This window comes from Dromaius novaehollandiae, chromosome 2 (assembly GCF_036370855.1).
Source record: "Dromaius novaehollandiae isolate bDroNov1 chromosome 2, bDroNov1.hap1, whole genome shotgun sequence".
NCBI lineage: Eukaryota > Metazoa > Chordata > Aves > Casuariiformes > Dromaiidae > Dromaius > Dromaius novaehollandiae.
In genome coordinates this window covers 19,543,843-19,567,458 of record NC_088099.1, presented here as the reverse complement: position 1 = coordinate 19,567,458, position 23,616 = coordinate 19,543,843, and the positions used below count along the sequence as shown (strand labels likewise).

The 23,616-nt window shown below is 39.5% G+C and overlaps 1 protein-coding gene across 2 annotated transcripts in view; it reads left to right on the top strand.

The window, feature by feature from the left end:
* GPR158 (G protein-coupled receptor 158) overlaps positions 1-23,616 on the top strand; it is a 214,474-nt gene that overhangs the window by 84,811 nt on the left and 106,047 nt on the right. For both annotated transcript variants that reach the window (XM_026101601.2, XM_026101600.2), the window contains exons 3-4: positions 9,137-9,236; positions 17,341-17,558. In XM_026101601.2, coding sequence (XP_025957386.1) covers positions 9,137-9,236; positions 17,341-17,558 — 318 coding nt within the window. The remainder of the gene's footprint in view (positions 1-9,136; positions 9,237-17,340; positions 17,559-23,616) is intronic.

The following is a 23,616-nucleotide window of genomic DNA, read 5'->3' as shown; positions in this document are numbered from 1 at the left end:
ACAGAAGGAAAGAATGCTATAAAATGTTACAAAGATATTCAAATTCAGATCCTTTATACAGCCATCTTCTCAATCATGTTTCATGCAAAATAATCATACAGAATTTCAGTGAGAAGTGATTTTGGAGCGAGAAGCATCATTCCTCCAACTTCCCATAGAAACTTCTGGCTGTCATGAGTAGTAAAAGCCTCTGGAAAAATGGTCCGAGTTCTCAGGCATCTAAAGATGGACTGAATGCCAAGGAACAGGAGCACCTGACTATTGAAGCCTGATTTCCTAGTGTGTTTTCTTGTATTGTTAGTCAAAGTCTAAGAAGGCGCCAGTGCCAGCTAAAGCTTTTCCTCTGACTGTGGTATTTGTAAAGGCAGTCTCTAGTGGCTAGTAGAGGTGTCCTCATGGTGTAGTCTCCCTCAGCAGGGACAATGATAAGGATCTCTTTTTGACAAGATTATTTTCGCGAAACTTGTGGGAACTTGTTCTTTGACCCCTATGTCACTGACCAGAATCTGCCAGTAGGTCCAAAAGGTTCTTGTGGGTTGGGAAAACACAGACAAACTGTTACACACCTTGCCAATGTGATCATATGTGCCTTGTTACCATGTGAAATCAGCCTAAATGTAATTTTAGAGTCAAGAAACAATTACATTAATGGTTGCTAGGAAGTGCAGTAGAAGTGACAGATATAGCAGCTGGCTAGAAAGTGTTGGTTTAGCAATGTTGTCCATGTTAAACAGCTTATTAAAATATTCTACTCTGTTTTCCAATATTTTATTCCCCGTTTTTGAATTATGCATCTAAATTACTAATTGATTATAGCAGCTATTTTTTAGCTAATGAGCTATAAGAAAACTCTTTCCTTTCTAAATACCAGGGCCAGCAAGTTATCCCTGCGTGTGGAAGTTTAAGAGTCAGGCGCTTTCTAAAGAATTGTGCCATCTACAAGACATCCAGCTCGGCCATTCTGTGAGATGGCCTGGGCCATTCCAGGGCTTTTATTCTCTCTGTTATTCTTTTCTGTTCTGAATGAGTTTTCTTTGCTTAAGCTACACAATTTTCTTGATGAGATACTAGCCTGGAATGACTATTTTAGTGTTTCCTATCAGCCTTTAGAAAAGAATGTTAATGGCTTTTCTTAGTATTGTAAATAAATATTTTTATTAAAGTTATTAAATGAACAAAATGGATTTCATAATGAAAGTCATTTTTATTGTTGCAGGGGCAATGGAACTGCAGATAATTGCATTTATTGGCAGAGGTAGACTGACTGTGAAAATGTGATTAAAAAAAGTTAACATCAGAACTGAGATGTTTTGCATTTTTTTAAGACATTGCTGGTCTGCAGCATTTGCAGACCATAGATGTTGCAGTCTATTAATAGCCTGGTAGTCTATGAATAATTTAGGGAAACATGAATAGGTGAGAATGAGCATTCCAGTACTTAGAACTCCACCCTTCCTGGGGATCAGGAATAGATACAGCTTCTCCCCCACCAAAGGGGCCTCACCTTTTTCACTTTTTGGTAAGCTTTCTTACTCCCTTGTGTGACTGTGTGGCTCATTTCCCAGGCAGACTTTTGTAATATTTGCTGCCAAGTTGAATACAGAAGTAGGTATGAGAACCAGAGGTTCACAGGTAAAGGACCGCTACATCTTTTGGTATATGCCCGATACATTTTGGATCAGGCATAGGTCTTCTGACACTGATTCAGGTAATTCTTGGCATTCACAGGACTGCCCTGTAAAGCAGAAAATTATCCTGGAAATGGAAAAAAAGCTAGGAAGAGATTCAGTGTTAAAAGAATTTTTTCTAATTCAGGTAAGATTTTAAGGAAGCGAATTAGCTCTTAATACAGTTAAACCTGTGCTAATAGCAAAAATGTCATCATTTGTCTTCATAGCCAGTGATATCTGGCCCTGGGAAAGTGCCTTCAAATTAATCATGCTGCATTATGTAATAGCTATAAAATTATCAGTCCATTTGGTGTCTGTTAACAGGTTCCCATGTAATTGCTGTGCAGTTTTCTAGGAAAGGAGAAGTGGTATTTTTGTTGTTTAGCACATTAATTGGAAGCAAATTTTGACACATTCCAAAATGATATTCAGGTTACGAAAGACAGTTCTGATCTTTCTTATAGGGAGGTCTTTTTCACTTTTCAAAAAATAGCGTGATTGTAGCTTGCACAGGTATTTTCAGCACTAATGAAAAATCTGTCTTATACACTGTCCTTGCAGAGCTCCTTTGAGTGTCCTAGCTACCATCCTCTGAAAATTGCTATAATTTTTGTGCTTCCATCATCCTGTAAAGGATCTGAACTGTGGAAAAACATGGATCATAAGCTGACATTGGGTTCTCCGTATGCATGATGATAGCAGGTGATGAGTTTTCTGCTGCTTAGCCCCTCCTTGAAGTAACCTGCATCTAAACACTGCTAAACTCATCTTTTTTTCCCTCTCACTGTCTTCTAAGCAAGTACCATGATAAGTATATAGTTCTCCTCTCTTCCATTCCTTTGCAAAATGTTTAATTTCCACCAATTTTTTTTCACTATCACTTGAATTTTTGACACATTTGTCTGGTAACGTGCTGATTGCATTGGCATCTTGGGAGCGATCAAGATGAGAACCAAAAGAGAGTCTTTTAGTCTTTTAGGGCTGAGATTCTTCAGACAAACTACTGGGTCACTGGGCTGTTTCACACTGTAAGAGGGATTAATGACAGACTCTGCAACCTCTTGCATTTAGCGAGTGTCTTCCTGCTGGAGTTGTAGCTGATTTGTTGTTAACTTTTCTGTTCTTAGTTTGTCAGTAGTAACCAAAGTATCCCAATAAACAACTTCCACGTGAATAGCTGGTTTCATTTTCTGATTTGTGTTTTGCATCACTGCCAAATTAATAAAAAAAACAGACATTATAACTTTAACAATCACAGGTAGGTTATAGTTATTTGTGTGGACAAGCTGAGACGCCTTACCGTCATTGTTTAACCTGACCCTGTGAATTAACATAATCAGAATAACAGCGTTGTATTAAGAAGCAGTGTGAAATGTTTAGTGAAGCTTCAAACTATCACTTACGCGCCTGGGACAAATACTTTCCTGACTCCTACCTTTACCATAAGCTGAATAAGATCAGGACTGGTAGTATACTTTGTCTGACTCAGAATTTAAACCAGGATCATTACAAGTATGTCGTTCTTGGGAAACACTTTTTAAAATCTGAATTAAAGTTTGGTAAAACTCCATCGATGCACTCAGTAGAAAGAGAAGAGCTCTAGGGGCCTTCCAGGTACCTGTGATCTGTAAATTATGGAGTGGCCAGTCCTGTCATTTTCTCTTGAAACAAAATAATATATTTGAAGAGAAAAAGCTTGTGAATAGTGTTAGCAGGCTGAATCCTTAGCTGTCAGGAGCTGAGGTGCTGGCTCATGGGTGTATGCACAAGGCCCTTGGCTGCATGGATGTGGTTACTGTTGACTTCTGCGGAGGCTGGAAACACATTTGAAAATGAAACTCCACTCTTTGAGGATAAATGAAGTGAGAAAATATAATGCATAAAACCTTGTCAATGACAAAACTGTCATTGACTTCAGCAGACAGAATTTAACTCTCTGACTTTTATCTCCTTTCATTTATTTTTATGACTGAGCGTGCTTGACAACATGGTAAACAAGATTAGAATGGAGCTCTCGGGTCTCGGAGGATGGCATCCTGCTCCAGCTGCTATCATGTACCAGACACAAAATGACTCTTACATATATAGTACTTTTCTAGAAATTCCATAATTGCTGCTTCCAACCAAAGCAAAGAAATGAGGGGTTATTTGTGCTATTTCTGTTAAGCTTTTTCTGTCGTGTCTTAATTCTCATTTCATCCTTTGTACAAGGAGTCAACTTCAAAATAGAAAGACAACCTCATCGCTATATGCATGTGGAAATACAGATTTTGAAAGCTTCTCTTGTGCTTTGAAACACTCGAAATACCAGAGTCAAGGCTGGTTGCATTTTTAGTCTTTTTTTGTATGTGTGGTTCTGAAATTACTGTTTTTAACCTCTGCTCCAGAATGCCAGATTCATTTGGTGGTTTATATAAGTTTCTAAATTTCATGTAGGACATAATGCCACATACTTTCTCTTTACTGTTGGTTTATTTTTGCCCTATTCTCCCATTCTATTTTATTGATATTGATATAACACATGCTTTGTGTATCTACTGAATATTTTGTCACTTGGCTTCTGGCTAATCAGATGTGACGAAGGGCTTTGCCTCTTTTATGCCAGAAGATTTGGCTCAGTCTTGCAAAGTGATTGCATATAGTTACATTAAGGATTAATTTTCTTTCCTAACAGATATTCTACTGCTTGTTAGATTTTTTCAACTTTGTCCTTTATAACAAGCAGTAGAAAAGTTTGATGAATATGACCTCTTTCTGCTGGTTTAGATGATGTGACTGTGTTGATTCAGGGCCTATTTATTTGTAAATAATTTAAAGACAGTTATTCATTGGCTATCTCCTTTTTTGAGCTGATAATTTAAAGTGTACTGTATTAAACTTATGAGTCATTAAAGTATACAAATGCTATGAAGCTGGAAAAAAGCTTGCAAACTGAGGAACAGACGCCTGGAATACTTATGCTGTTAGTTGTGCAGATGACTAGTATTCCCTTCTTAGCAAAGGTTATCATAAGCCTAGTCTGGATTGTAACCAAGCACTCTATAAGTACTAGTGGCTGGAAATTAAAGTTAATTTTGATTAGGAGTATGATGTCCTAAAGAGTATGCTGGGGAAGGGCTCACTCTTAGTCATCCCGCATCTTTTACCGTTTTCCTAGCCACCTGCTGTTGGCCACATAAGAGATGGGATACAGGGCTAAATGGAGCTCCTGGTCTAACCTAAGGTAGCTGTTCTTGTGAGTTAAATAAAGCATGATTTTTTTAAAAGGTGATGGCCACTGATGGAATTAAAAAACAGTCAGGGATACGGTGGTTTTATTCACACAGCTTTGCTTTCACATTTATAATAAAACCTGAAGCCAGGTCAGGTTCATGCTTCTCTTTTTTGCTTATGTGGAGGTGGATATTTTTCACACATCTGTTTTTTTTTCACTGCTAAGTTTTCTATGGATCAAATCTTGAGTAACTTAGCAGAGATTAATATTTCACTGGCTCTGTCTACACAGTATGCTGTACGCTGCTCAGTCTCTGTGCAGCAGGCGGTCGGAGACCCGTGACTGCTGGTGCTCGGGCTCAGAGCTCTGCAGGCCTCCGGCTCCAGGAACGCTGCTGTGGTTGTCGGCACCGCTGCGCCGCTTGCCTGGGCGTGGGCGAAGGTCGCTTGCCCGCAGTGTGTGGTGCAGATTCACCCACAACCAGCTGGTGAAAGCCTCTGTATCTGACAAAAGAGCACTCGTAAAGAAATCAGGATTTTTTTTTTTTAAGCAGTCACATCTATGACTGCTGGTTCCTTCCTCAGAACAGTTTTTTATTGTGCCAATGAGAAATCACATCAAGAAAATGATAATGGTTAAAAGTATCTCTCTGTCTTCATTCTTGAAGAGTTATTTCTTAACGTAGATCAGGTCTCCAACCTGGTTTACTGCAGAGCCCCTTACACATCTGTAGCAACTGAATTGAGGGAGTAGCGTAAATGTGAGAATCGGTTTCTGGAGAGTAGCTTTGGGTCATGCTACCGCTCAGAGAAATGTATGTGAAATGCAGTCTGGTTCCTAGTTATATTAAACAAAATTCAGTGTCCCATCAGGGTGGAACTTGCATTTGATCTGGGGAAGAGCTTTTTGGGAGGACAAATCCCCATGCACTCTGCAGGGGAAACTGTGAGAGCAATGTGTACAGCTGGGCCGGGCTCAGAGGCCAGAGGGTGAAATGTTGTATGGTTTGGGTTTGGGACCTCCATGACTCCTCTTGACTTCTGGGGAAGCTGGAAAACTTCATGTTGTCAGAAGGCTACTAAAAACTCCAGACAGCTCCCATCCAAATCTTTCCCTCTATATTGTTTCTGCTATGCCGGCCACCCACCTGCTTCATCCCAAATCCTGATGCTAGGACACCTCTTAACGTTTGGGTGTCGTCTAGCCAGATCCTTTCATTTTTTCTAAGCGAGTCTTGCAAGAACGGCTTGTGTCAGTTATCATCTGTTTTGCCTGTACCTATGAAGAGGACGTGAAGAGCCTGCAAAGAGCTGCAGGCTGCCGGGGCCGGTAGCAGAGCCAGAGAGAGGAATGGGGAGCCCCGGGGGGGGCCGGCCGCCGGCTGCGCTCTGCCAGCCTCCGTGTCGCCGGCGGTGCATCACAACAACTGCACCGGGCGCTGGGCGAGCACTAAGCCCCTTGTCTACACCAGCTGAGTCTTACTCCATTTGTGTACTGCTTTTTTCCCTGTAATATTTGCCACCATTTTTTAATGCAGTAATAATTGATAGATCATTTTAAAAAAGAGGGGAATACTTTCTAGGAAAAATATTTTCCACATTTTTGGCCATATGATATTTAGTATTCTTCGCTGCTGAGCTAATGCAATTTGTTAAAAAAGTCAGACTGTAAATAGTTCAGTTTCTATGCAATGTTGGTAGTCTCCGAGCACCGTGAAATTAGAGTTTGAAACTACATCTGCTTTTAGTTTGAAACTACATCTGCTTTTAGAAGGATCTAGCCTTTCTTTCTGTCTTTCTCTCTCTCTTTTTCTTTTTTTTTTTTTGAGCAGACTGATGTTCTGATCCCTTTTACACCTTTGTACGGGATCACCTGGGCTGCAAGAAATAGATTTTGACCTGTAGTTCTTCAGTTGTACATCACTGCTATTCAAAGACTGGTAACAAGAATAATATTCTAGACCAAGAAAAGATACCAAGCCTTTGAAATATTTAGTTCATTTTTAAGTTCTAGACAGGTCAGCAACAATAAAATAAAAGCTTATAAACTTTTATTTGGTATAATATGGGGGAAAGGGTGTGTGACAGCATCATCAGCAAAGCATTTATTTCAATGCAGAGCAGATTCATGAGCCTGTGACAGATTTTTATATGAAGAGTTTGTGCAGCAAGAATGGATTATAGATATGGTACTGGAGTGCTGCAGTGTGTGCAGAATTCAGTAGAAGCTAGTCCATTTTTTTCTCAGCTTCAAAAGAAAATGCATTATCTACAGCAAAGTATAATTTATTATAATAAAGAAAGAAGCCAGAACAGAATTTTCCCTTGAAATGCATTTCCTGAAGCATGAGCAAGCAAAAGGTGCTTGAGATGTCAAAATTTATAAATTCTTTTTATTTCTTTAACTGTTAAAGAGCTTTTCATGTCTTTGGACTCGCACACACACTCATCCCGCTTTGATTTCTCCCGTCCTCCAGCTTGTCAGTAGTCACATTTCTGTACGGTGAAGGTGAAGTGAAAAGGAAAATCATTTGTGTCTTCTCGTTCTTTTTTTTTCCTGTTTTCATGTTTATACAAAGGCTGAGTGAATTTCCACAGTGTTTTCACATGCCAGCTTCTTGCTTATTAGTTGTTTTCTGATAGCACCCAAAGGCCCTCTCTGAGGTGCTGTGCTTGGCACTGCATCCATGCATACATGCATACACATACATGATCCTGCCCATCAAGGCAAAGGGTAAGAGAAAAGAAGATGCTATCTGGGGAACTGAGGCAAAGAGAAGCAAAGTGGCTTTCCCAGCATCATGCAGATTTATTTAACAAAGCTGAAATTTGATTTAAAAATTTTGAGTTTTTCCTAAGGGTCACTGCAGACTGCCATCTCTTGGTTTGCATTTGATTTTGGAAACTTGCATCTTCTACCAAGCCCTGTCCTCTCTATCTTGCTCCCGGTTGCAGACAGAAATTTAAACATATTCTGAAATCACAGGTAGTCACAAACAAGTGAAACTTGAGGAAAGGAGAGGGCAGAGAGTATTTTAGTGAAATTGTTCAGTTGTTCATAGAGGAAAGAAGATTATCCGTTTACTTTCCACGGAGGCACATCAGTGTAGGCACACCTACACTGATGGGAAAGGTGTCTGGTACTGTAGCCTACTTTGATTTGGTACAGTGAAATAAGCAGTTCTGGGGAAAAGCCATTTTACCAGTGTTTCTATCTTTACATGGCTGAACCATTTACACTCTTTCCTCTCTGTACTGGGCGGAGTGTTTTTATTGTACTGAAATGGTCTGATAGTAGATGTTCTGTTGCTATAATAAATTTGCCGTGATGGTCCTAATGGTGAAATTAAGTGAAAGCAAAGCCAGATTAAAACAAAACTTGTTTTACATGCTACTTACTTGACAAAGGAACAAGGGAACTTGGAAGAAGCATATGAGCTTCCACTTAGCATCTGTTTGCTCTGTTTGACCCACATCAGATTTAGGACCACAGCTGTTTTCTTCCACAAACTTTTGGCTTTGATTTGATGTAAATCTACCCCAATTTATGGCTGTGAGTCCAGGGGTGGACTCGATACCACACATTCCTGCTGCCCTGGAAGGCTTGGAGCCTGGCTGTGGAGGTCCATGGTCTTCCTCAGCAGCCTGAGCTCCAGCTGCCTGAAACGCTGTCTGCTCTGGGGATAGAAAGTATTAGGAACCATTCAGGAAAAATACAGCCATATGATGTCCCAGCAAGATTTGAAGGTGGCCAGGCCAGACATTGCCCAGTATGCTCAGAGCTGTGCTTAGCTCTGCTCTAAGGAGATGACTGGGCCTGAGCTTTTTCCTTGTTTTCTAGCGGTTATCTCAATACATATTAGAGGTAGGATTTCAGATCTGGGTTTCAGGTTCAGGTCTGTACTCAAGATGCAACATAGATATAGCCTGGAAACTGGGAAAGGATGTGTGTGGTTTGACACTTCATGGTAACAAAAGCCGAATTTGCCGGTTGGTCACTATATCAGTGAGACAGGCTTGATTATAACTGTTACTGCAGTTTTCTGGTGAGGAACGACAAGAAAAACAAGAAGTAAGTGGTAAATGACTATGGGAAAAGTCAATGAGAAAATATTGCCAGACTGTAATGGGTGCTATTTATTCTTAGAAGTCTACTCATAGTATCTTGTAATATTTTTCTTATGCTTGAATATACATCTGAGTATAAAGATGTGTGATTATCTACATTACTTTTCTTTTTTCCTTTCTCACAGTGCATGCCAATTAAAGGCCTTGGATTTGTGCTTGGAGCCTACAAATGTATTTGCAAGGCTGGATTCTATCATCCCATCTTTTCAGTGAACAGCTTTCACAGTAAGTGCCTTTGCTTGTGTTAAAAAAAAAAGAAAACAGAGATAGCATTAATAATGCAGGGTTCCTTTTTATCCTAGTCAGGGTTATACAGTAAAATCCCAGTGGTCTGCAACTCTCAGATTATGTAATCACTTAAGGAGTTCTAGCCCTTTGGTTTGTCATCTGTGATACTCTGGAGGATCTTGTAAAACATACCGTCTTTAAGCATATTTGATTTGTAAATAAATTTAAAAATATGAAAAGAAGTCTTGCTATAGGGAAATAAAAATTTCTGGCATCTGTGATCAACCACAAGTAGTGAGGAAACAAGTCTACTCATTTTCTTTTTTGTTAGGGCAAACTGGAATGCTCTAGCCTCTGGCTTTGTGTCTCTTTTCATTGTTTTAATTTTACTCCATTTGCAAGGGAGAATCCAAGGGAGTGTCCGAGCTCTTATTCTTACTGATGGGGTGCTAGAGCTGGGTCAGGTCTGCGAATCCGTCGTCTTGGCTGTATGATGTGGATGATATATAGCCTGTACCTTCCCAGAAAACAAGTTGTCATGTGATACTTAGACTGAGCTGCCCACAGGAAGGGCAATGGAGCTAAAATGATACACAGCAGGGAAAGCCCATATATATGTCAGCCCATATATAAGCTGTTTCCTAGGTCTCCGTCTGTTACTTTCACCATATGACCCAAGTGTAATCCCTGCACAGATTTTGTGCCAGAATTGTTCCAGTTATTCCAGTTCCAGTTGAGTACAGCTCATCCTGCGGTTGCAGGTGTAAAGGTGTTGCTTGAAGGTGTAACAGGGTGTCGTACTCTGACTCTGCTTTGCCAGTGGCAGAGGTTGCCGTTCCCAGCATCCCGGCACCATCCGTTCGCCAAAGGTTCATGTCCTCACTGCCCTGCTGATGGGGCAGTTCCTATGGGATGCCCAGGGGAATGGCGATGTGAAGCTTTCACCAAACTTGGTCCAGAGCTGTGGGTGATATCTCCTGCCTTGAGAGAATATAGCTATTTCTGTTCCAGTACAGAAACGGCTCTAGTAATATTGAACACTCATGTGCACCTCTGTGATACTCCATAGCACAGATACCTTGGGATATGCTGGGGTGGATAAAGTGGTGCCAAGGTCACCACATAGACATGCGTGAGATTTTCATTACGTCTTTCCTTATTAGTGACTTAGATATAGATACTAATTATTTTTTATTTGCCTGCCCTGCAACTTCTAAAAAACCAAATACTCAGATGTAAGGGAAATTTTATCTAAATGCAAGATGAAAAAGACACCATAAAGAGAAGACTGGACAGACTTAACAGCCGTATTTTGAACCTCTGCTGTAACACCTTCTATGTTTTTGTTAGATTTTTCCCTATTTTACAAAGTTTGAAAAGAAACAAATGAAAGCTGGAGAAGAAACTCATCCTGCTTAAATGAATATGAAAATACTTATTTAGGTGTTTTAGGCTGGTAAGCCATGTGCAAGATTATATGACATGACACTTGTGAAAACATGCCCCGTGTTACGGTGTACCTGATAATTGGGTTAAATATATTATTCAGTGTGAACTCAAGGGCTGTGAATAAAGCTTCCAGGATCCTTCCTGTATTAGTTGCTCATGAGCTCTCCTTTTTACATGAAAAGTGGCAGGGACTGTAGGTGAAATGTGGATAGGTATTTTAATATTATTAAAGCTTTACAATTCCCTTCTTTTTTGGCAACCCTGAGTTCCAGGTGTTAATTCCTTTGACCCATGTTATGGGTTGGCCCATTTTGTAATAATTTGGTCCTGTTTGGAAGTAGATCAGCCAAATATCTCAGTCCTAACCCAGCATATGTCAAATCTCCTGTAAATATATGTAATACAGATAGTACAGTGTGTTTGTTCAAAAGTTTATCTGGTGAATGCTTGTTTCCCTTTCTTTCTCATACTGCAGCGTGTCGTACAAGGCAGCCTGGTGATAGCGCTTTTTTCTCTGGGCTCTGTATGAATCTTTTAATAGAGCCAGGCAGATGCTTGGTTGCCCCTGGAGTGCAGCGAGTTATGATGGAGTCAGAGTTTAACTCCTTGAATGAGAATATGAAAAAAAAAAAATCTTAGATTTTTATCATATCAGGTTCACAAAACATATAAAAATAACGTGACTAGAGATAGTAACAACATTGATCATTAGGGATGGGATTCATTCTGTGCTATCTTAGCTGTCTAAAATGTAGGTGCTTGGCATGTATTAGTCATCTTGGCTTTGTTTATAGTCGGTGGAGAGCGTATTGCTCCTCTGGAGGGTAATCCTACCACTTCAGATATTTGCCCTTAGATGGAAGAAGTAACTCTTCAGGCAAATAACCTTTTCCCTTTGTTTATTATAGAAGGAGGAGCCTATATGGCTAATTTCGATTGGATATTAGGCTTCTAAATGGCTATCATGAGTGAAATTTGTCTCGCAGAAGTATTTGCCCATGCTGATACTTAAGGGGGTGTAGTTAAATGATACGGAGTCACTTTGATTTGACCTTTCATTACTGGGAGTTAGTTAACATAAACATGAATTTGAAGAAAGTCGTTAAAAAAGAACTGCTTTAATTCATCTAGATGCAACTCAATCTGCCCAGCTCTATAGATCATTTCGAATGATGTGAGTGTGAGACTGGAAAGGACTGTGAAGTAATGGAAGAAAAAACAGTGGTTCAAGGCATCTTACCCCTGTCACCACTGTATTCTGAAAAAAAAGAAAAAGTAGAAGACAATAAGGTTATTATAGCTGCAGTAAGTATTTGGAGGTTCAAAATGACTCTGTTAAAAACATTCTAGACATGAATCCTAAGAGCAGTTTTGACAGAAGCTGTCTGACCTGAAGATCTCTGTGGAGATAGGTTGGTGAAGTCGGATGATAAGAGAGATAAAACTGGGTAGAAGTGTTAGAGATTTATAAAATATTCTTCCTAGAGGAAGAAAATAGAAAAGATTTGGAGGTCTCAAGATGTACATAGGTAGTAGGTAGGTAGGTAGATAGAAGAAAAATTGAACAGTTCTGTACTTCTGTGGATTCAAAAATTGGATTGTGTGTATTATATCTTGAAATGTGAGCATATCTAAATGACCTTGGGATTGTGCACCATAGCAAAGTTAGTTGAACTACAGGTACACAGTGTGCCTGAAGTGACAGAGTTTTATATGACAGGGGGAAGGGCTTTGCAGCAGGTCCAGCTGGATGGTTTGCTTTGGATCTGAAAGATGGCTGTGTAAAATGGCTGTGGAGGGATGTTGGGCCCTGCATGGTTTGCTCAGTGGCAGGCTTAAAGTACAGGATTGCTGCTCTGCCTCCTCTGCAAACGCAGCGGGGGCTCCGAAAGCCGAGTTGCAACGCCGCGTGCACAGTGTCCGCAGTAGGAAAGCTTCTGCAGACCAGTTGCTTTTCTGACTTCAGACAGGACAGTTCTGCTCCCAGAGAGGTTGCCCAGCTCATGTTGAAGGTTTCAGAACTGTGGGTGGGACCATTTGGGGGCTGAAATTTGGGCTGTTCTGTTCCTCATGAGGTAGCCAGACAGGAGAGCAGTTCCCCTCCGAAAGGTGGCTTTATTCTTCACAAATGACAGTGCCAAAATGTGTAAAACCTTTCTTTTGTTGCTATACTGGCTAGTGAGAACCCTGGGTATTAATGAGTCATGGAGTAACTGCCATTTTTCCAGGGTCTCTTCTGAGAGCAGAAATTGATTTAAAAATATATATAATATATTTCAGGTGTGCAAGTTAAATTAACCTGTAAGTGTTTGAATACATGATTAAACACTCCTAATGGCTCATGTTTAGGTAGCTGACTTTTAGCATTATTAGTGTAAGTAGAATAGATTAATTAGTGAATACATATATTTTAGCATTTTTGTAACCCTCTCCCCTAAAGCACTTATATTCTCTGCCCACAGCTTAATTAGATTTGCATTGGAAGATCCTCAGTAGAACAGCAGCGTTTTGGTCAACCTAAAATTGCATCCTTTTGCAAGACGTTATCAGTATATTATAGAGAGCCCGTTCAGCTCTTGCTGTACGGATGTGGAACCTGCCTTGTGCAAAAAGGCACTTGCACCAGCGGGAGCTCTTTTGTCTGGAGATGGGACTCTAATGTTTCTCTAAGGGTGCTATGTTCACATAAATAGTCTTAAGAGGGGTTTCCAGCTCCACTGGAATTCCCATTTTTTGCGCCTGCTCTTAGGCTTTGGTTCTTCAGCAGAGCTTGCACACGCAGACCTGGGCACCTACGAAGACTGTCACTGACTTCAGCAAGACCTTTGCGAGGTGACAATTATGACCATGGCTGATTAGAGCTGTGAGATGCAGGCAGATCTAATTACAGTCACACGCTATGTTTAAGTTACTGCAGCCTCACGACTTTAAGGTGTAGTTCCTAATTTACACTATTATAGAGCAAGAGCAGAACCAGGCTATTGTTCTGCTCAATGCTCAGCGTGCTCTGAGTGTTTATCTGTTGGGTTTTGACTGCAGAGGGGGATGATTTTGTTTGGGATGGTAGTAATTCCTTCCCCAGCGCTTAGCAGTCTCCAGTCCTGTTCTGACTGTGCAGGGACATCTCAGCTGGTAATGTAGCAGCTGCTGCGACACCCATGGTACAGCACAGTGTATCCAGGAGAACCAAGGTGAAGAAGAGTTACCCTCATGAAATTTTCCTAGGTCTCCTAGGAGACCATTGCAAAACCGGGAATGGATTGGTCAGACAGAAGAGGAAGGCTGGGACAGGAGGGAGAAAAAATAGGAAAAAAATTACAGTAGAGGGGACCTTTTAAGTTTCTTGTTTTCTTTTTCTAGTACTCTGCCATTTTCTTAATTACACTTCTTATTAATTTGTGTCCCTGTTCCGCCCTTCCACCAATTCTTTGTGTTACTTTCTCCTTTCATTTTATCTTTTTTTTACTGCCTTTTTTATCTTGTTCTGTGTACCTTCCTCATCCTGTCCTTAAGTCTAACTGCTACAGCACAGGATCAGTACTGCAGTGTTTGATTCTGTCTCATATATATCAGTGGTAAAACTGCTTCTGACTAACATGGAGCAGAACTGGCTTCTTGTTTGTCCCCCTCCACATCACCAGAATTTAAAATCTTTTGGCACGTTCAGTTTGGAGACGAAAAATTGGTTTTCTTCTCTGGTGAAAGAAATGTTTATTCTGAAAGAGCTGCTGAAATAGAGAAAGGCATGGCACAATGAAATCGTGGCCTGCCAGTGCTGCAAGAAGCAGTAATTTCATGCTTGGGTTGGACTATCTATGATTTGGATGAATGTTATATTGCCTTCTGTCAGGGGACAGTGGCCAGACATAAAAGGCAGAGCTGTTCAACTCTGCAGTATGCTGCAGTGTTGTGGGGTATCTAGTCAGGGCGGGGATATGGATGGGCTTCAACTCCCTTTCCAAGCAAGCTCCCAGTTAGCAGTAAATGCAACGATTGGTTATTTCCCAAGAACATCTCTTAGAGGGTCATTGTCTTGATGATCATTATTGTTTGGTATGGAAAAAAAAGATGAGGATCGTAAATAACTGCTTATCACATTGTGAAAGATCTCGAGTAGATCCAATAGATATCTCTTTTATATTAGCTATAATGAATCATTTCCAAACCGAAAGATATTCACCAGATAATCAGTCATAGCTGGCAGGGCAGGAGATGCATGTTGATGATCTTTCTTTGTATACAGCTGAAAGCATTACACCAGACATATCTAAGCAAAAGTTTGCTGTTATGTTATGAAGTCTTATCCTTGGGATATTTACTGTAACATGCAGCTGCTTATCAGCTATTATCCCTATAACTTGTGACAAGTATAAACACGAAGAAACTTTCATGCATGACTCAGATAAGAAAATGCGTGATAAAATGGATTATAATCTATTTTCAACAGCTTTCAAGGCTGAACATTTTAGAAATAAAGTAAGAATTTCAAGTTTAGGACCATTAAAAATTATTAACCCATAGTCACATAGTATTTGTGACTTAAGTAAACTCTTAACTCTCATTTTTAAATTACATTTTTTCACTGCTTAAGTTGTTACTCTCAAAATACTTTATTTAGTTACCACAGTAAAAACGCACTAAAGAATGGCTCATCTGACTCAGAAATGTCAGGTTTAAAGAGATATAATGAGTTAGGAGATGGGCTAGTTGAAGGGTGATTCCTTCTAGTGGAAAGAGTTGAAGGGTTGAAAAAAAAGTAGATTTCCATAAGTGTAAATGTAGAAGGGATGAAATAGAAAACTAACTGTCAGTAGCGCACCCTTAATTTGGGTATGGAGATGGGAAGTACATGACTGTGACTTCTTTCTCTGTCACAAGGACAGTGCTGTTCCATTGCTCTATCTGTAATTTAGAAAACAGACACATAAAGTTAGATATAGAAAAGATAGGTTTCAGCTCAGGTCTTGGATGATAACGAGCAGATGAAGATGGGGTGTTGCGAAGGGAAATTTCAGGCCTGCAAGACTAACGATGATTGTTAGATGAGAATTAAGACTGTCCATAGTTTATCCTATTGAAAAATATTTGAAAAACTAATAGACAGCTTCCTTAGAGTCTCTCCATCTTCTCAGGATGCCAAGCATGGTTATTTTCTAACATTTCCATTCCTACCTCCCACAGCCTGGGTCTAGGTCAAAGGGATACAAAAATCTCTTCTTAATTTCTGCTTGTATCTAAGGAAATCTGGCTGCCAGCATTAGTCAGCAGCGCTCTACTGTATTCAGGTTTCCAAAATCTTTGTTTAGAATAAAGCTCCGAAGAGAATTCCACATTCTTAATGGAAAATACCTGCCTGTTTTCTGCTCACTATGGAAAGCAAGAAAGAAGCACCCTTACATTAAGGACCACCAGGAACAGCATGCCAAATAAACAGACTTGGATACACAGCCTGTTTATTCCTTTCTCAGGCTTTGTCTGTCAGTAGATGTGTGCTCATGCACATTGATACATACAATTGAGAAAGGAAGAGATAATTACTCTTACAGTTAAACTTCTGTTTCAAACATTTGAAGCTGAAAGTCCAAAGAGTGTTTTATAAGCCAGTATGCATATGTAACGTCACTGAAATGCACTGTCTCTTGAATGAAGACTAAGCAGTACAAGATTTATTACCTTCATTGCTGGAGGAAGAGAATTTTGATCAAAGATATTGGAGCAATTCTCCAGTCATGTGAAAAGTGAGAAAAGTTAGCATGTATGCATTTTGACACACCTAGAAACTCCTAAACCTATCTTGCTCTTATTACAGATTTTCAGCAAGTTCAGCTTGCCTTTTTATTTATCATTATTCCTTTTTCCTGTCTTCCTTTCATCCTTACATTAAACACTCTTGCAGGCGGTTATGAACAAGTATTTATGGATGAGGAAAATGCAAGAATTCTCCTGTGTGCTCTGTTGGTGGGTTCACTTTGATGGGCAAGGTGTCAGCTCAAAGTGAGAAAATGCTGAGAACCATTGATTTACATAGACAAAATATTAACTTGCCAATAGGATTTCTAGCATTCCTGGGTGTGCTTGCGTGGACAATGGAAAATTATATTTAGTGTAAATGCGCTAGCTTTTCTTTGGGCACAGAATAGTGTGATCATACAGCAGTATGCTGACCAAATGTTAATTAAGAAGGGTTTTCTCCAATTTGAAGCTAATTAGTTCACTCGATAGCATCTTTATGAGATTTAGGAACAATCCGAAATAGGATGAGAACTGTGAACATTAAGTAGTTAATGAGGTCTGCTCTCCATGTGTCCGTGTAAAATCCCTTTCTTGTTCCCAAATGATGTAGTTTTTCCCCCATTCAGAAGTGTCCTTCAAATAATTTTCTGTGCAATTTTAGCCCACTTTAAATACAATGGGAAAACATTTGACATTTAATAAGCTAACTTTCCCTCATGTCTAAATTGATTTGCATTTTCTGAATGTGGCAAAAGGGGGTGAAATGACAAAAGCAGCTCTGGAGAGCCCTCCTGTAACCTAGTGAAGGAGAAGAGGGAAAGAAAGGGAGTCAGCAGAGAACTGTTTTGCTCCTGTATGAATGAACTGCCTATACTGTACAATTAAAAGTGTGTCTCCCTACCCCATTTAATATTTTTAGGAAAGGATGCAGATAGTCGCTTTTCTGGGGGTGAAGTGTCAGAGGAAGTCTACACCTGCCTGCCCTGCAGGGAAGGATGTCCGTACTGTACCGATGATACTCCCTGCTATGCACAGGAGGACAAGTATTTGCGGCTCGCCATCATCTCGTTCCAAACGCTCTGTATGCTGCTGGACTTCATAAGCATGCTAGTAGTCTACCATTTTCGCAAGGCAAAGGTAAGGAGACATGTTTTACTTTAATCTGCCTGCTCACTGTGTGGTACAGACTCATTTGTGCTGGCTGAAAAGCTTCTCATTTGGAGAGTCGACTTCTCAGCTAAGGAGCTGAACTCTTTTTCAGAGAGAACAGGATTTCCAAACGGGCATGCTTTGCTTTAGTCATGCAGGTACCTAAATTGGTGACGTAATTTTTGAAAAAATGCTGAGCAACTTGTGGCCCCCAATGAAATCTGCTTACATTTGTAGGTGATTGGCAGAAATCAAGGAAATCTGTTGTGTCCTAAGTCATTTCAGAAAATCAGACCGATCATGCAGGTACCCAAGGTGTGATGTGTGTATTTATAGTCTCTGGATCTTGAAAGTCTCCGTCTGTTTTACCACTGTCAAGAAGGATGTTTGGCTTCAATATATTTGAGAGAGAGGTCGGATAATAATTACATTGAAGAGAAATCTTTCCAAATAGCTGTAGTTCACAGACACCTTGTCTTAATTCTGTGGTTAAAGATTTTTTTCTCTAAAGCAGGAACATATTAAATAGTGTCTGAAAATTACCAGTGCAATCTACAGTTATGTTTTACCTACTCCTCTAGTGAACTTTCTGCTTTTACCTCATTCAAAATATTTTTACATGTAATATCTCATGCTATCTCTCTATTGCCTCGATAAATACAGAATAGTCTTGGAAACTTCCAGCTTATAAAAAAAAAAAAAAAAAAAAAAAGGAATCTGGCACATCTTCACTACCTACGTTTGGAAGACGTAGGTGTGCACACAGTCTGCTATATTGTTGAAATTAATAGCTTCATCCAGTTTCCATAACTAGATAAGCATTTCCATTTTGTTTTCTGAAACACCTGATCCCACAAACTTCCTAATCCTGCAGTGTCTGTATTAGAAATGTGTCTCGTTTTAATATCCTGGCAGGAAATCATGGACTGCAAAATCGTTCTTTCTCTTCTCTTTCTGACAGAGTCTTTGTATTTAATGAAATTGCATATTGATTCAAATTACAGACTTGATTGTATTTATAAGGTTTTTCATTATGGAAAGTCTGTTGTAAGCATCTCTTTAGTTGCCTAATGCTAACTAAGCAAAAGAACTTCATTCCAATTCTGTGAGGTTTTAGTCCTTATGGTGATGTTACGGTCTTTTAATGGCTGTGTTAAACAGACAACACCATGAAAAGAAGTATTCCTCATGAGTTAAAAGTTGTCTTTAAGCCTGCAAAGTGAACAAAGCAGATTATTTCATACCCAGCTATTGCAAGTTTGTTTCATATCTACTACTGTAAAAAATAAATGTATCTTTATTAAATATATTATAGAAATCTAGTATTTCATAAAAAATGATAGTAGTGAAAGGTACATTTATACTTTTGTGGTGATCAACCATTCCTCCAAAGTGAACTGTGAACAAAGAACCAGAAAGGAGATGAATATTTAATACCAGAACAAAGCAAGAGACATTTACATGCCCTTCCTTGTTTCTAAAGAACTTTTCAGTCTTTGTAAAAAAGCATGAGCCTATATTTTTTCCAGATTACCTTTAGAGATTTATGGTCAAATCTGAATAAATGAGAACCAGACATGAAACAAAACAAATACTCTTTTTTTTCCAGACAGAAAAGGGATGTCTTTGAGACATTGCATTTCATTCAGTTGGACAGAGATGGATTTAATTATAAATTGACTATCTTAGAAGATATTTGACTTTGTTCTAAATATGTATCTCATAAGGAAAAGATGAAGAAAAATGAGACAAAAAAGTAGTATGGTGATTAATAATCTTTTCCTGAATGGTCAATATTTTCAAGGAATAGAAACTGAAAAATAATGTTCCATTGCTCTTCATGTCATTCAGCTGAGTTTTTCTTGATTTCGTTTTATGTTCTTTATCTTGTTGGTACAGCATGATTTTAAAAAGAAAAAGATCTTGTGTGATTAACATGAAATGTGAAGCTGTATGAAGGGCAAACATACCAGGAACAATGAGTATTTGCATAAGAAAACTGCTGGTTACATTGGATAATGGCAGAAAATTGGAGTGAATGAACAAAACTGGTAACTGCCTGTGTTCTCTCCACCAAGAGGGAAAAGTCATGAAAATGAAAGAAAAGCTATTGGAATATTCAAAATATCTGCACTCTGAATATTCCTAACTGTTAGAGGAACAGACCTCAATTAGGTCTGAATTAGGTTAATATATCTGTGAGTGATTAAAGTTACTATGTAAAACTGCTCATATTTATTGTAATAAGTAGGTGCTGGAGAAGGGCATTTTTTGGATTGCCTTCCACATATGAGACTACAAATAGTTCAAATAGTTTATCAAGAGTAACTTAATATTGAATTTTAACAGAAAGAACTATGTAGTGCTACCATATTAGGAAGCAATCTGCAAAGTCTTTACAACTGCAAAATAGGGTGCTCAGAATTAAGAAATGCTATCTAAAGACCCCAGTAGTGAAAAGAATGAAAAGTAGCTATGTGGCATGTTGGTATAGCTGCTGATTGAAAGCTCAGTAAACTGGGGAGACAAACAGAGTTACAGCTCCAGTAAAAGTGACTGCGCAGAAGAGAACACGGCTCTCTGCTTGTACTTTATGGAGACTCCTAGTAAAAATTAATTTCAAAAAGCCAGAGTCCTGAAAATTTTAAGTCTGGCAGCTAAAAGCACCTTGGCAAAAAGCATCTCAGGCACCTTGACTATCATATTGTGAGCATAGTAATTCAGACAGCATGATAATTCAGACCACAGGAATCTTTCAGATCATGATGGAGGTAGCAACCTTCATCCCCAATTCTGCATTCAGTAAGAGTAGTTGCAGATGGGAAGTATTTTAGAAAAGGGGAGAAATAGCTCACCTATTCAGGTTGCAGTGATTACACATATTAAGACCAAGCAGTACTCATAACAGAAACTGCTGTGGAAGAGTCACTTACCGACTTCAGTTTCATCAGCAGCGCAGAATATGTGCCAGATCTAAGCCAGTTACTAAAAGTGTTGGTAAGGATCTACTGCTCCACTCCAAAAGGAGAACACAGCAATGAGAAGGAGGATGTTTTCAATAATTGCTTCCACAGTGTTATTGACAAAATGTGAAGATACAACTTACCCTTTATGACATGGTCTTTATTACTAATGTAGGATGTAATAACAATAATCTACAGGGAAACATGGTAAATACCAGCCAAAGTGGTTCCATGAGTGAAAGATCTTGGCAAAATGAATGGTAATAAATCAGCAAATCCAGATAGTATTCACGCAAGACCTCTAAAAGAACCCTTCTACAAAATTACTGTATTATTTACTGTGGCATAAGCCACTGCTTATGTTAATAGCAGTACAGGGGAAATGGAAGATAGGAAATGTTGCATCCACATTTGAAAGGACTTCCAGTAGTGGTAAGAAGAACTAAAGCTCAGTAAGTCTGACTTGCACTAATAAATACATGGAAACAATGATAAAGACTAGAACTAGTAGGTACATGGATAAGTTTGAGAAATGGACTCTTGTGAGAACGTGATGTCCTACAAATGTGTTTATAGCTCCATGGAAGTGGATTATGAGCATATAGGTAAGGGTACTTTTTCAAAGATCCACTGCCAAAAGCTCTTAAAAATGATGCTCTGCAGGGGCTAAGAGAGATAGACTTCTTGTAGATAACAGAGAAATGACGGCAGAAAAGGCAGTGCAGCACATACGGTATAAAACCATGAATGGCATGGAGAAGGTGAAGTGTGAACAAATAATTACTGTTCCTCGTAATATGAAACTGGAGGATGTTCTATGGATCTATCAAATGGTTAAAAAGAGGCAAGAAACCCACAAAGTAGGTGTCTTTTTTTACACAACTTTTAATTACTTTATGGCACTCATTGCCACAGATTACCATGGAGCCCAAAGTATAAATCCACTCAAAGAGGGTTTAGGAAGTATCATATCATGGATGTTTTCTTTGTTGACTTTTTAAACACAATGGTTTTGGTGAAACTTCTGGTTCAGGCAGTGGTTTGATTGTTTGAAACTGGGAGGATAGACCAGGGAGGATCACTGTATGCTATTCTCCTTCTTTAATAATTCTCGTTTAATAATTCTTCAGGCTGTGACCTGAGATATGACACTATAGACTTACACAGTAGCATTTGATAGATGGCAAAACAAAATATCAGAGACATAAATCAAGATTCAAGTCATTTGTCCGAGAGGCAATTATGCCAAGCTATCAGGGGTGGTACTGACCAAAATCTTGGCATTGCCAACCTGTAAAAGGAACTAAGAAGCAGTGATTTCAAGCAGTAGTCAGCATTGGCAAACAATACAAAATGGAACTGTAGAAGGATACTGTAAGGGTGAGGCGGGGGCACCGCCTGGACTCCCAGCAGGGACGGATACACAAACACAAGGCATACGATGGTCGATATGGAGCATTTATTACTCTGCGTCTGAACGGGGGTTCCCCGGCGTTTTCCCGATCGAGGCAATAATGGAGTGGGGGATTCCTGGCACCGCTGAGCGTCGGTCCAGGGTGAGGAACACTGGGGGGGGGGGGGGCGGGGGCACTAGATGAAGTTTTTATGTACTACACACATGCGCAGTAAGCATGTTGAGCTCATTGTTATTCTCGATTCAAAGCCGAGGTGCAGCGCCACCCTGGCACAGGCTCAACTACATGACTGTGGGTCAACATGCCCTGTTGATGCTCCTTTTCCCACAGAACGGTCTGGCTAGCTTCCATCGTCTATCTCCTCGACATTCTTCCGCACTTTCCCATACAGATACTGTAAGAAAACGCAGATCAATAGTGAGGAATTCATTTGAGGCTTTGCCAAACAGAGGTGAAAGTAACAGGCTAAGAAAAATAGGCATAGCTCAGCAGCAATGTCATTTAACTGCAAGAGTCATAACTGGAGAAAATCATGGACAGAAAATGTGGCCCTGTGCAGAGAGATGAATGCAGAATGGTAAGACTAATAAAATTTTGGAAGAAGGCACAGAAGGAGTAGCAAAAGGTAAACTACTAATGAAAAGTATTGTAAGGAAAGATAGAGACAGCTGAAAAAGGTATCAGAGAAAGCAGGTGCTGCTGCTATAGCAGGAAAGTGCAAGCAATTTAGCAGGAGAGTAAATGGAGGAAATGTGCCAAAGTCGAAAAGGGAGAAAATTCAGAGCTAATACAGAAGGGAAAACAGATGTGCAGATCATCTCAAAGAAATTTTTAACTACTCTAGACAACCCTAATGCCAAACTGTAGTGAAAGTTGGGAGCTCTTAACTTGTCATTAACACAAGCTGCAAGAGGCTGAAAAACACCCAGGAGATGGAAATCAATCAAATCCCATCAGAATGTTAACAACACTTGACAACACCAGTTTAATGACACTGATGGAGTTATTTAATGAAGCTTGGGAAAAGGAGATTTTTCCTCAGTAGTGGAAATATCAGAGTGTTCTTTGAATGCCCAGATAGAGTGGTCTTGCTGAATACTAGAACTGGGCAAAGGCTTCCGCAATGTGATACTGAAGGAGATAAAGGGACAGTGGATGCAAAACAGAGAACAGGCTGAATTGAGGCTCTAAAACACTTTGGTTGGACTGGATATTCATGCTAGCAATTGTAGAACAGTGTATAAAATAATAGGCTTCTCTTCTTTGATTTTCAAAAGACTTTGACAGGCTGCCTGAATTGATCTTCGAGAACATCTTTCAGCCTTATGGATTCAGATCTTCATGGCTGCATAGAGAGAAGCAAGATATTCTCCTAGTCTGAACAACTGAAAAATAAATTGGCTCAAGGTGAACACTAGCAAATATGTTTGTGTGGTGTGGCATTATTATTGATTGGATAATGCAAGCATTACTACTAAAAACATGTCCAAAAATAAGAGACGAGGCTAACAAAAGTGGCTGGTTAGGCAAGGACAGAAACCAGTGACGTTTAAACAAATATTCTCAAGCTGAACAGTGATTTTAGAAGAAAAAGCCTCAACAAAGTAGAAGAATTCATCTATGTGAGTTGTGTTATATGAACCAATGGAGAAGTCAAAGAGCGACTAA